At 36.7% G+C, this 13,915-nt stretch overlaps 1 protein-coding gene across 2 annotated transcripts; it reads left to right on the top strand.

Moving 5' to 3' along the window:
• The first annotated feature begins 636 nt into the window (after positions 1-636).
• LOC146755952 (kinesin-like protein KIF20B) lies at positions 637-10,796 on the top strand. 2 transcript variants are annotated; one of them, XM_085525067.1, is made up of 9 exons: positions 637-708; positions 1,928-2,123; positions 3,869-5,069; positions 5,505-5,643; positions 6,374-6,529; positions 6,922-7,083; positions 8,031-8,195; positions 8,830-8,949; positions 10,449-10,796. In XM_085525067.1, the coding sequence occupies exons 1-9, from the start codon at positions 652-654 to the stop codon at positions 10,653-10,655; spliced, it is 2,403 nt and encodes an 800-aa protein (XP_085381193.1). In that variant the 5' UTR covers positions 637-651; the 3' UTR covers positions 10,656-10,796. The 2 variants fall into 2 exon arrangements, with proteins under 2 accessions (XP_085381193.1, XP_085381192.1); XM_085525066.1 differs by having other exon boundaries at positions 3,866-5,069; positions 10,449-10,794.
• Positions 10,797-13,915: the final 3,119 nt, after the last annotated feature.

Here is a 13,915-nt window from a genome sequence, read left to right as displayed (position 1 = left end):
AATTAGAGGAGATGTTCTACCTTTGGAACCATAGCCTGTAGATAAGTGATAGTTTGTTCCTTGTGTATATTCAGGTTCAGCAATTCCATGGTTTTTGGTTATTTCTTTTCTTTTTTCCCCCCTCTCCTTTAAACTGCAACTAGCAGCTTTACGCTTTCGTAAGTATGGGGTTAAATGTCTATATCTTGATTTTTACTTTTATATTGTAATCTCTACTCTTCTTTATGTCTTGTTGATGCAATGTTTTCGTTCCAAGAAATACAGAAAACTTTTGAATCACTCCCAATAAGTGAAGACCACATGCAAATTAATTAATCTGTTCAAAAGCTACCTAAACATTAGAATATCTGGAAAAATTGATTACTTAATAAACTATCTATTGGCTACTTATGAAATACAACCTTTTCTGTGTGTTACAGACTTTGAAATGCAGATGATTAAATTGAATGAGTCTGTTGAGCAACTTAAAGAAGCAACTGAGGTAACTTTATCAAGAAGATGTTGTGTAAAATTGTTTTAATACCAACTTGTGGTAGCTTAAAATGCTATTCCAGTAGGCTCTTTGCCTTTAATGCATTGTGTAATTCAGCTACTTAACACTACATTAGAAACTGATGATTTCCAATCTCAATCAAGGTGCAGAAAGATGACATGATTACAGAGCTACAAGACTTAAAATCTCATTTAGAAGAAAAAGTAAAAGATTATGTGAGTTTTACACATCTCCGTATCCTTATACAAAAAAAGGAAAACACTAATTCTATGCTTGTAATCAACACATTTTTGGAAAACTGATTTTCTGTATGTAGCTGGTACTTGCTTGAAATTGTAAACAATTCAAATTTATCTGAAGGTCGTTGTTGTTAACACAAACAACAAAAATATCAGTGTGTTCCACTAACTCCTGCCTCACACTCCTACATCAGAGGAAGAGCAACAGTAAAAGTATGTTGAGTACAGTTGGAAGTACGAGTATGAATGGTCAGGATATCTCCACGTTCTATGCAGTCCATAAAACTTTATCCTGACTAATGTACTGCGAGCTACTGAATATGTGAAGACTAGCTTGATTAAGTATGTGTGCATACCACTTCTGGTGGTTTTTGTTCATTTTTTGATGTTTGGTAGCCTGAAGTAGCTCTGAAAACATTTATAGTTAATTCTGTCACTCAGATCTCTAACCTTGTAAGCTTAGCAACTTGACCCTTCTTAATCCTTGACTGTCTGCATCACTGCAACTTAGTATTTCCATGGTATTAAAGCTGACTGTGATGAGTAGTCATGTCCTCACCTATTACTTCTTCCAAGAACAAGGCTCCAACTCTATCTGTGAGATTGTGTGGCCTGAACACTTCTGAGGCTTTTCTTTTCATAAGTTACTAAAGATGAATAATCAGTCCTTGGCAGTGCCAGCATGGCTTAACAATCGTCGTCTTGTAAGTAAGGAAGCTTCACTTGTGGTCAAGGACACAATCTAAAATATGCATGACAGAGCTGACTAAGCTTTAAGGTTGGATTATATCTGTCACGATGAAAGTGATTTTAGCAGCTTAGCAGAAGTGTGATGTGATGAACTTGTATGAGAGCTGACCATTTGCTCTTTGACCATGTTTGTAATTTTGTTGACTTCTTGGAAACAGGAAATTCTTTGATAAACTGGTAAACTCTTGATTGTGTGCAAGTCTTTTACTTTGTAACCTGCTAGGCTCTTGCTTTCCCTTGTATACTCTACCGAGTATTGCACTTGTCATTATCTGAAGGTGTACTTGTTCTGTCTGCTATTGAGATTTGTAACTGATGTCTATAGAGTCACCGGGTAAATATTTTAGCTGTATGGTTTTGTGTAAATATTTGCCTACAGAAGATTACTGAGACTTAAGTGCTCCTTTTGTTAAGCTTCAATGTAACTGATCTTATATCAATACAGGAAAAGACTACCTACCATTTAACTACCATTAAAGCAGAACCGGCAGAAGAGAACACTAATAAAGGAACTGAAAGCAGCCAATTTTCAGTGCTTTCAGTTAAAGCACTGAAACAAGAGAAAACTGAGTTGGAAGTGGGAAGAAAGCGCAGTACTGACGAGGATAAGCCTACTGTGGAAGAGCCACCTCCAAAGAAAGGTACAGTTTCTTCCATCGTTGAACAGGGTGTCTTCCAAAACAATAAATTGCTTCCTATTCCGGATAGGAAGCAAAAGGCTGTGAAGCGCGTACCTTATGGTATAAGGAGAAAAGCCACTGTGTTAAACTGTAAATAGAAGTAACTGTTATGTAAATATCCCTTTTTCAGAAGGTCCTATGCTGTTCATTTTTGAATGCTTAAGAATAAAAGTTTTTTGCACTATTTTTTTCCTTTTTGCTGCTTTTTCCTCATCTGTTGATGCACTTGCAGATTTGGTAATAGTTTTAAAGCAGTTTCTTTAGGATTGTTTCAACTGCTGTTGCTGATCTTCTGAGTAGCATCAGCTGCTCAAGTGCTTTTTTTTGTTTGTTTGTTTTGTTTTTCCTGAAGCAACTATCAAAATTGTTGATGACCTGCTAATTGCTCGCTCATGGGCAATATTTGAGCAAAATGGTTTGGATAAGCTCTGATGCATTTAACTTCACTTCTGGGCACAGCTGAGCATCAGTGTTCCTAGAATTACGGAAGGCATATACAATGTAGAAGGGAAAATCTAAAACTTAGCTGTATTCCCTTCCTTTCTTGTATTCCTCTTGCAAAATATGTGCAAGGGAGAAAGTCAAGGCCTTCTTTGGATGAGATGCTGTTCTTGGATGATTTGTCCCTTCTGCCTTTATTTGGCATAAATATTGAATCCTAATGTGACCACTGAATGGCATCACATATAAGCATCTTACCAGAGACTGAGGGAGGGATGTGGACTCCTCCATACTCCAAATAGTAGTGGGTTTGTTCTAATCATATGACCAAAGCTCTCATTTAAAAATTAATGACAGCAATGCTCCACATAGGAATTAAAATGGGTAGCAGATAGTCACAATGTCAGCATGAAGTTTTCTGTTAAGAAGTAATATTTATTTTTTTTAATACTTAAAGTATGCATATTATGGAATGGACGTAACTGGATTCTAAAGCAATGATGAAATACAGCAGAAGTCGCTTTTGATAGAAAGAAAATGCATGTGATTTTAGCTAATTGCTCACCAGTTAAAGAAAAAAACAGCCCCAAGCTAATGGAATATTTATGGAAACTTGAATCTGCAAATTTGTACAACTTTATGCGTGAACTTTATATGCAAAAGAGTAAGTGTGGACAGAAGTAGGAATCCTCATATTTTGTTTAGAGATCAACTGAATAAGAGAGACAGATATCAACACTTAAGTGATCAACTTCTCCAGGGTTTTATCTTTCTTTTGAAAGTAAGAGGACTGTGAGTTGGAATGAAATTTCTTAGAGAACTGTTTATCTACCATTTAGACGTAGATGGAGTGATTCCTGGTTTCCTTATAGGGATTGCTGAAGCACGGAAGATAGAAAGAATATAGCTGTGAATTATCTATCTCGTTCCCATGTTTCTTAGATCTAATAAGATTTTCTACTGGTGTGGAGTGGAAGGTTTGAGTAGTGCCATGGTAAAAGTGTTCTTCCAGACTGAAAACCTTTTGCTGTTAATTCTGTATAGAAATATGAGGCACCTGATTATGTGTCCAGAGGACTTTAATTCCTTCACTAGTATCAAATACTATGTGATGTGAGGGTATGGCTTGCGTATTACGACAGTTTTTCACTTAGAAGTTGCTACTTGGTGTTGTGAACTGCTATGTAATAATGATTTTAATCAATCTGAGCTACATTCCTTTTCCCTTTTTTTTTTTTTTTCTTTGCTTGTTTCTGTTACAGTAGTTGTAAATGAGAGAAAGAAAAAGAACACTGTAGAGCAAAAGAAAATTGAACACATGAAACTAAAGTGCTCCACGTACCGAAAGGAAGTACTAGCACTGAGGGAAAGAACTGAAATCTTGGAACGTCATTTAACTGTGCTTGAAGAACAATGCAGAAGAGAAAAAAATAAAAAAGAAGATTTCAGTAAGCAGGTAACAAGCCTGCGTATTGAGCTTTCTTTTTCTGAAGAAACAGCTGATGTCCTCCGTGAACAAATTCTGCAGGGTCAAGCTGACTATCGGGAAATTGCTTCTGAACTGGATGAACAGAAATCTATAAATATGACACTAGAAGACAAAAATGCCCAACTAACTACCAACATAGAAGTTGCCAAAGAATGTATAATTGATAAAGTGTCACAAGTAAAAGAAATGCAGACCAAATTAGATGAATTATACAAATGTCACTTAGAGTTTCACGCCATCGGTACTGACTTTGTCAGTGTAAAGGATTCCTCAGACTCTGAAAAAGATGAGCCAGGGACATCTCAAATTAGTTCTGCATGCATTCAGTCACAGACTTCTTCCATCTCAGATCTTGTGCAGGACCTCTCCTTTTCCTATAGTCTTGAAAGGATTTGGGAAGTATGCAGAAGTATTGTTGATGTTTCCTCACAAAAAAGTCAGCACATCAAAGCACTGCTTCAAGACAATGAAAACCTAAAGGCGGGACTGAATAATGCTGAAAATCATAATCGTCAACTTGTAATGAAGCTATGTGAGATTACAACTCACACTAGTCAGGAAGATGATCTTGTGAATCAGTTACATGAGCAAATAGAAAAGAAAACTCAGGAGTTTGAAGAAAAGACTGCAGAAGATCAGAGAGTGATTGCACAATTTCAGGAGGAAGTTGCCAACTGTGAGGTAAAAATAAGAGAGCTTGAATATCGCCTGGAGGCTTACAAGACAATGGAAGACAATGTGTCAAAACTCAATGAATTACTTAAAGAAAAAGAATCTATTATTGTTAATCTAGAGACAGTTACAGCAACTCTGCAGGAGAAGTCTGCAAATGCAGACCAAAAGGTTGAAGAGTTAAGTAGCAAAGAAGCAAATCTGATTCAAGAAGTTATGCAGCTGAAAAACAGCTTGGAGCAGATGAAACACTCTCTTCGGGAAAAGGAAAAGAGTGAAATGGAGAAAGTGCAACGTATAGAATCGTAAGTAACCACTGAGTTAACTTAGAGCCCTTTGAGAATGAACTAGAGTTAAAAATAGTTAATGGGAACATCCCTTCGACTTAATGCATCTGCATGCTTATCAATGGCCAAACTACTACTTTAGGATGCTTTGGTATGCTACTTGAGTTCCAAGGGAAAACAGGAGTGTGCAAGGAAATAAAGAATAATATGGGGATTTCTGGTGGTTTTGTTGTACATCCCTCAGAACAGCATCTGAATAATTTATTGCTTCAGCATCTGATTATGAGAAGCAAGCTGAAATTCAAAAGTAATTGTTTAAATCACTGGTCTAGATAGATTTAAGAGTCTATTTACAAATGGAAACCAACAGGCAGGGCATGGATTAAGCTGTAATTGCTGTTTCCATGAGATGTGTAACAGTAATGTTCTTTGTCTCTTTATTTTTAACATAAGGCTAGAAAATATTCTTTCTGAGAGTTCTGCCCTTGTACTGAATTTGAAAAAAGATTTGCAGAGGAAAGAAGAAGAGTATGCAGATCTAAAAGACAAACATTCTGATGCCGAGAAACAAATTCAGCAAGTACAAAGCGAGGTTTGTAGTCAACTGAGATATTTTTTTTCTGTAAGATTATGCTTGGTTTTCTGCTGTTAAAACTTCTCAAACTTTAACTATGAAGCTGGAAATTTCACACTAGTGTGGCTAGCAGCAAATCTTAGGTAAAGTTGCCATTGAAGCTCTAGAGGGGACCAGAAGTTAAAACATGGTTTCACATAGATAATGAACAGAGGAAAGTAAAGTTGGTTGGTAGTCTGGAATAAGGTTTGTGAAGAGAATAGCTAATCTGCCTCTGGAGGGGACTTGTTATTATCTCTACGTTACTGGTGACTTGCCACTGGTATCCGTGGTAACTCCAAAGCCTAAAACCTAAGTCTTGTGAAAAAGCGCTGATAACTGGGAAGAAGAATGCTATTTACTTGAAGAGAAATAGACTAATTTCCAGAGGCTCTTTAATATAAGCATGTATATTTTTTTTCTTCAATTTCAGCTTCAGTGATGCTAATAGTTAAAATTTAATTATTAAACAAGAAGATATCTTAAAACCCATTTTGCAGGATCTTAGTCTGAAAGTTTATTGGGTGTGCTTGGGTTGGAAAATTGAAGCTTAAAAATGAATTCATGTCTTCCTTGGTAACCTTGCACTTGCTGTCGTTTTCCTACTCAGCACTTGTTTGTGAATTCCTCTTTATTTAACAAAGAAGTATTTGGCCAGGTTGGATTACAGAACTCTTTTAATGAACCGTGAGCTGTGCTTACATTACAGGTGTCCACGATGCGTTCTGTGGAGGAATACCTCAGGAATAAGATGGATGAAATTGAAAGGATTGATAACCAGTTTAAGGATGAACTTGAAAATCTTGTTAACCATTTTAAGGATGAGCTGGATTATAAAGACTTCTATATCCAACAACTTCAACAGGTATTTTACTTGCTCTTAATTTTTATTAAATGAGTGATGGAGGTTTTCCAAGCAACAGGGAAAAGGTGAAAAAAAAAATTGGAGCAAAATGAAAGTGGCCAACTGAAATTAGCGGTAGACCATGAAAGATATTCAAATAATTAGTCACTACAGAGCACTGGCAGATTGCTTTAAATACAATAATCTGCATAGTAAATACATATGTAATACATGCATATAACCTGAACTTGTTGAGTGACATCACGATATGTTAATTGAAATGTCTTACCATAAACTCTTTTTATCAGCTTGAGTCCTTATTTATGCTATATGAAAAACTTATTAATTCTAGGCTGTCTTAAAAATTCTGCTTGTTTCTACTGTGTATGCTTTTCTTTCATCATGAAATATAGGAGCTGGAGGAAAAGGACCATAATCTTCAAAAGTGGCGTGAGGAGAGAGATCAGTTAGTAGAAGCTTTGAAAGAACAGCTCAAAACTTTGGCTTCTAATGTCATACAAAAAGAGACAGAAATAGCAGAACTGAAACAATCTGCTTTAAAGGATTCAAGCAAGGTCAGCTCTCCTTTCCTCCTACCTGATTAGCTACCCATAAATTCTGTAAAACTCCTGTACCTGCTCTTTGTATTCTGGGTGTGGTTCTGTTCTTGAACACTGTCGTATTGACATCATGTGCAACTAACCAAAAAAAGCACCAGCTTTTATTTTTGTTCTTCAGAAACAGAATTTCTGTTAATTACTAAAATTTCAAATTTTTCAGTAGTTCAGATAAACAGATGTAAGTTTGATGCTTATGATCCTACAGTCAGACTGGACATCTGTAGCTTTTTCTGATAATTCACAGCATTTCCGGATCCCAAGCTAGGCTCAATACTCAGACAGTAGTTCTGTCTCAGGTTTCTTACTTTCTTTGCTTTCTCTGAGGTAGTATCTACAATGGCATGAAAAGACAGAAGGGGACGTGGAGAGAGATTAAGGGAAGTATCAAAAAGCAGAGGGGGGATGATCTCTGGAAGTTGCATTTCTTATTTCAACATCCAGCTTTTAATCAGGATAGCCAATCTAAGCCGTAGCATAGAATTTCAGAAGCTAAACAGAAGACTAAATGAGTTGTGCTCTTTTGAGAATGTTTGGATTCACTTTCTCTGAGAAGAAAGATGTTCTCATAGCAAAACTTCCCCTACAACTGCCGACTTTCTCACAGTACCGAGGATTTGGGAACAAATAAAAGCTCGGGTTATTATATCTTAAGAGAGATGAAGGCTGAAGCACATAAGTAAAATAGATGAATCAAAATATATTGTATTACAACTTCCCAGGCAATTCTGTGACTACTGCACTTGTAACAGTGACCGTACAAATCCGTGAAATGTTACTGTTCTTGAATAGTTAAGTGTTCTAGCCTGCAATTCTAAAACTGATACTACTAAGTAATTGCAATCTGCTTGTGTGTTAATTCCTTTTGCCAATCCCACAACTCAGCAGTTTTTACTGTTTATTAGGATAATGCAACTGTGATAGAAGAGTTAAGAAAAGAACTGGCTGACAAAGATGACTTTATAAAGGAATTAAAACAACGCATTAACCACAGTAGCCCTCAGTGTTTGCCAGAAATACCTTTACTTGAAGAAAGACAAAGTAGAAGGAATGACTCTGTAAATGAAAAGGTATGATTATATTTATAGAAAGTCAGTACTTAACATCTTGTTAACCCCTTTTTGTTCTTCTGTTTTCCTAGGAGATACTGGAGCTGGAATCATTTTTCTTAGCATATAGTCCTTTAACTACACATTCAGTGATGAGTACTTGTTGGTTCTTTTTGTCTTCCACTCAAACATGAGCTCTCATCTTCTCAAAACTATTTTATTTACTAGAACACCATCTCTCTGTGTACATTATGGAACTTTTCCATGCAGTTTTCCATGTATTCGTATGTGGATGCTGAAGATTAGGCAGAGGTTTAGCCTTTGGTGTTCTAACATAGCAGCTGTGAGCGTGCAGAGTATGGGGGGAATGGATGACAAAACGACCAGCGTTACAGATTTTGTCCCTAAATAATGTCTCGCTTTCTCTCTTTTGGAGGCAGAATACTGCCTGAGACTGTTAGTGAGACCCAGTAGGGTGTATCTGAAGATCACACAATGAATAGATGTTACTACCTTCCCACACTTGTGCTGTGTTTCAGCTTACGTGTTCATGTGGCGTCTGAGCTTGAGGTTTTACACTGTAACTTTAGAAAACTTGAGATATTTTGGAGGTCTAATGCGTGGCCTAATCTTTACTCCTTTTAAATATTTACAGCCTAGGAAACAACAAAGCAAAACTAAAGCTGGAGAAAGTATTCCATTAAGATGCAAAGCTGAAGACAATTATTTGTCATGTCGATGTACTAGGAGCCTCACTTCATTAAATGAATCTGAGGTTAGTATGAAACTCAGATCTGAAAATGTTGTGATTGTATTGCTTTTGATAAGGAATGAGTAGGAAAAGATCTCATGTTCTCTAAACAATAAAGTTTTAATTTATTTATCCCTTTCAAGGTGATCAGATCACCTGTTTTTATAGCCTTTGATAGGAATAAAAGCTGTTGAAACAATTGTGTGATGAATTTTTGTCAGGTGCTGTTGAAAACTCTCCTCATGTTAATGCTTATGAAGTGGCTCATGATTAGATAAGTTACTTGGAAAAAATTCATGGAGCCACTGAAACGGGTACAGCAAATTGAACTTATTTTCTTCCTCTGCAGGATTTCTGGACATTGTTTTGTTAGCAGATGATGTTAATCATTCCTATATAAGTTTTTAATTGCTAACTTTCATAAAATAGCAGTTACATATATTTTAAAAACAAAGTATTTATTAACCAACTTAATTCTTGGAAATACAGTGGGTGGTGATACTCCATTCAGATTCTTAGCAGAGCCTGATAAAGTGGCTCTGACTACTTTTTGTCTTTCTACAATCTTTGGTAACTTTTTGAGAGGAAGAAGACTCCCCTCAGGGGGTCGGAACAGTGTAAGTAGTAAAAGCTGCTAGTCTGTGTTTGGGACACTGGAGTTTGCTAGTTACTAGCAGCAGTAGAAGCAGCCATCTACCATTTTCTGATGTCCCCAGCAGCCTGTCTTCCATGTGTTCAACCAGCATCTGAACTCATTTTTGATATGCTAGCTGAATTCCTGCCATAGAGAAGGAGTCCAGGTGATCTCAGTTCTGACTTTGTTGTTCCTGTTGAGAAAAACAGGATTGGGTGGATTGTGGACAGTAAGTGCTGCTGGGGAAATGCATACTGACATTTTCCTGTCACTTAGCTGTGCATTTGCTGCCATTTGACCATGAGCAGGTACATGATAGCCTTCAGCTTAAGTACGGTGTCATTGCTTGAATGTCTGTATTCTCTCCAGGGAAAAGATAGCAATGGAGTTCTTTAATGACTTGTACTGGGCTTGCACCTTGCCAGCTGGACCTTACTTATGTAAATAACATCTCTAGTGTAGAAGAGGAAGGGCAAATTCCCTAAGATTAAGCTGGAAGTTAATCGAACACTTGAATCAAATGCTCCTGTTCCTGCCCAGTTCTGACGCAGCAGTTGAGATGAAGAAAATCGTGTCAGTTCTACCACCATTCTCTATTTAAAAAAAGTGTAGTTGTCTGTGCCCTTGAGAAAAAATGACTTGTAAAGTATCAGGCTCAGTTTAACATGGAGAACTTTTTTTGTGATCATAGATTGGAAATAACTTTAAATGTAACAAGTTCTAGGAAAGAGGGGTAAAACTCTGCTGTAACTGAAATAGACTCCTTCTGTTACAAGTGTTCTTACAGCAGGAAAATCGAATGCTTACATATCCTTTTCCAGATGCTTTATAGCTTTTTAATCTCATGGCTACCTTAACACTTGCACTTAAAATTCTTCTGTGCTATCAGGAGCATTTGGAAACTGTCCTCGACTCTTCTGGAGTGTCCGCAGAAAATGGCAAAACTAGTCGGTTCCCAAAACCGGAGCTGGAAATCCCACTGACACCTCTGCAACCTCATAAGACGGAGATAAAGCAGCACGGCAGCATGATACCTTTAGGAGTGAAAATGCCTAAGGCAAAAAAGAAAAGAAGTGATGACATGGATGAGGTATGACCTAGACCCAAAAACAAAATATCTGATGCCTTTTTACCATTCTCATTTAAGCATTAAAAAAATGCTATTTCTACCTCAGTAAAGCAGTTGAAGAATTTAATCAATGAACTGCTTTAATGAACAAAACTAACAGCCAAGCTCAGTGATAATGGTTTAAGAGAAGGGAATTCCTCTTAACTTCATTGTGTATTTTCTTTGAAACCTGTAGACATAAATCAGCTTTTTAGACATCATGAGATGTCTAATACTGATACATTAGTGTCCTGTTTATATAATTGAATGCTTATTTATTATTTGATTTACAGTGGAATAGTTACCACTAGCAGATACTTCCCTACTATTAGCAAAAGTGTTTAAAGTGTTCACTTTTGTGACATCAATTGTTCTTTCCAAAAGAATCATGGCTGAAACTTGTCTTATTTTCCCAGGATTTTGTGAAAAGTGAGAACACGAAAAATACAAAATCTGTCATGGCTTTTAATTCACCCTCTGCAAGTGACGAGAAAATGGTTGTTTTTTGTTCTAGTTTTGACGCTAGCTTGGGACTTCCTGTAATTGTGTGGTCACACGAAAGAAGCAGTGTCTTATCCTTATGTGTATACCTGAATGGGAATCTTACATGCTTATGAGCTCTTCCTATTAAATTCCATAAGCTAACCAAAGGGCAAGTCAGTCTGTCCCCAGAGCGTGTAATGGCTGTACTGTGTAATGATTTGGAGGGAAGGATATTGCACACTGAATAGTTGGGAAGAGAAGCTTTAGTGTATTATCGTGTGCTTTTGTAAGTGAAGCCCTTGTATTAAACTAAGGTTCATATCATTAATATGCATGGCAGTTATTAAAAACAGATGTTCACATGTGATAGCAGTATCCTTGGCATGGTCAGAGTATGAGTAGTAGATTTTTCCCATCTGTTGTCTTCTGTTTTGTATGTTTGTTTATTTTATGTAATTAGAACAGCTTATGTAAGAAACAGCTCCACAGCTTGGGAGCTACTTTTAAAGAAACTACTGCCTTATTAAGAAACTTTAAGAAACGTATGCCTTGAAATAGCTGAGATTTTGACAACTCCCTGGAAGGTATAAAATTGTCTACATTACTTGCCGTTGTGGTATCATCAGCAGAATGAACAGAGGTGTCAGTAGTAAAGCTCAAAATGTCAACTTAAAATAACGTTGAACTAAAATGAAGTTTAAACAATGCTCTTGTTTCACATGTTCACATCTCTGTTGAACAGAAATCCGGAAAAGACTACTTCCTGAGAAAGCGAGTACATGCTTCAAGACTGACTAAAAAGAAGGATGAAACACTGCAAAAAGTTGGAGATTTTATTCAAAGCTCTCCTTCTATTATACACTCTAAAGGTTGGTGTAGAATAAGTTTTATTCCATGTTTTCTAGACATTGTAGAATGGCTTGTTTCTGCTGTAGGCTATTAATGTATGTGTTCTTAGAGAACTTGTCTGCCATGTTAAGTTGTCCTTTGATTTATGAAGTAAATGCATTTATTTGTCTCTTCAGAGATTCATTATTACATTTGTGAAAACCTACAAGTATACAGAGAAAGTTGGTTCTGTCCTGTGCTTCTGTCAGCACGAAAGTTAGGCCTGTTGTTTAACTCCTGCTGAAGTTTCTGACTTCCAGAGACTTCTGAGCCATGATTGTCTTTCATACTCCATTTTAATGCGTGCTTTAAGCTGCCGTACCTGAAGCTATAAACTGTTTCAGCTATAGAAGCAATAAAGAACCTCGATGAACAAATACAATTTCTGAGTATTTTCACTTAAATTTTACGTGTCATTTATAAACCAAGTTTGTTACAAAGCTTTTTTTGCATTCATTGATTTAAAGACTCACAAAACCAGTAAGTTGATTGGTTTATGTATCAAAACAAATTTCTTCTAGCCAAGAAGCTGATGTCAGCAGTAAGTTCTCCTAAATCAAACGAACCTGAAAGTCTCGAAGAAGGAGAGACCAAGCCAAAACGATGCAAAAGGAAGCTGTATTCAACTGTCGTTTCTGGCCCTCTAGATATACCTGCTTCTTCGGTAAGCGATTATACTGTAGTCTTGGTTTAAAATAAACTACTAAGGAGTCCAAACAGACTGGAGGTTTCATCTATTTGCAGGGGGAGGTTGAAAGTACTGAGGTATTTCTTTATTCTACCAAGTCATTCTTGTTGGTCTTCCTGCTGTTCTGTTTTATTTTGTCCTCAAAGATCTCTGTGTTTGGCTGGCTTACAGTTTACTAAGTAGGTGATGTAGCAATCATGGAGATGTCTTCTAATTTGGAATCATAGATAATTTCAGTGTGTCGGAGTGGAATTATTCTACTACACGCTTTTCTAGAGCACAACTTAGACAGCTTTTTAGGTATGCTTAAACTATGATCTCCTGTCTAAGCCAACTTGCAAAGGATCTGATGTGCCAGTTTCATGACTCTGTCGGCAGCTATTGTGCTAAGAACATTCTTGCTCTGTTGGAACTGCATCTTTTAATTATATTAGAGTCCTTTTTCTGTTCAGCATAGTGCTCATTTGCCCATACTGTAATATCCCTCTGAGTTTTTTGATGATTTGACGAATGATAGGGGCAGAAACCAAAATGTTATTTTTTTTGTTAGAGGATGAAGAAGATGAGACAATTTCTTCTCTCACTGTAGTTCTGAGAACATGGAACTGAACCGAGAACTGAAATTCTGGGCAAGTCATAGCTACAGGGATTGAGGCTAAAAATGTTTTCTGAACGCTTCATGTTTCACAAAACAAGTATTATAATACTCTTTTGAAAACAAGTATTTCAAAATGAAAGCTGCCTTCAGGCTTTCCTCAGACGTGTGTGCTTTTTTAAGATAAACAGGATTTTGTACATTCTCCATATTTGTTCCTTGTGATTAAGCTGCATTAAAATGATCTCGGTATCCCATAGTTTTCTGAATAAAATATAATAAGCAAATTCCATTCTGAAATCCATTTAGGGGATGAAATATGTTTGCGTGGGTCAAGAAGAGCTTGTCGGTCTTGTGCGAAAAGATGAGTAACTTTTGAAATGTTTTCTTCAGGAATCTGAGGAACAAAAGAAGGAAAGTGATCATCTGATCATCAAGCGACGGCTGAGATCCAGAACAGCTAAAAAACCTTGAAGAAGCATGTTTGTTCCCCTTTCTCAGGACATACTTTTATCGTATTATTAAAACTGGTTGTTAATAAACAGTAACAGTTACTCCGTTGTGTTCTTAAATTTGTATATAGGTGTTTGTTGC

Source organism: Coturnix japonica, chromosome 29 (genome assembly GCF_054131305.1).
Source record: "Coturnix japonica strain WE chromosome 29, WE-NBRP24, whole genome shotgun sequence".
NCBI classification, from domain to species: domain Eukaryota; kingdom Metazoa; phylum Chordata; class Aves; order Galliformes; family Phasianidae; genus Coturnix; species Coturnix japonica.
This window is presented reverse-complemented; position numbering and strand designations above follow the sequence as displayed.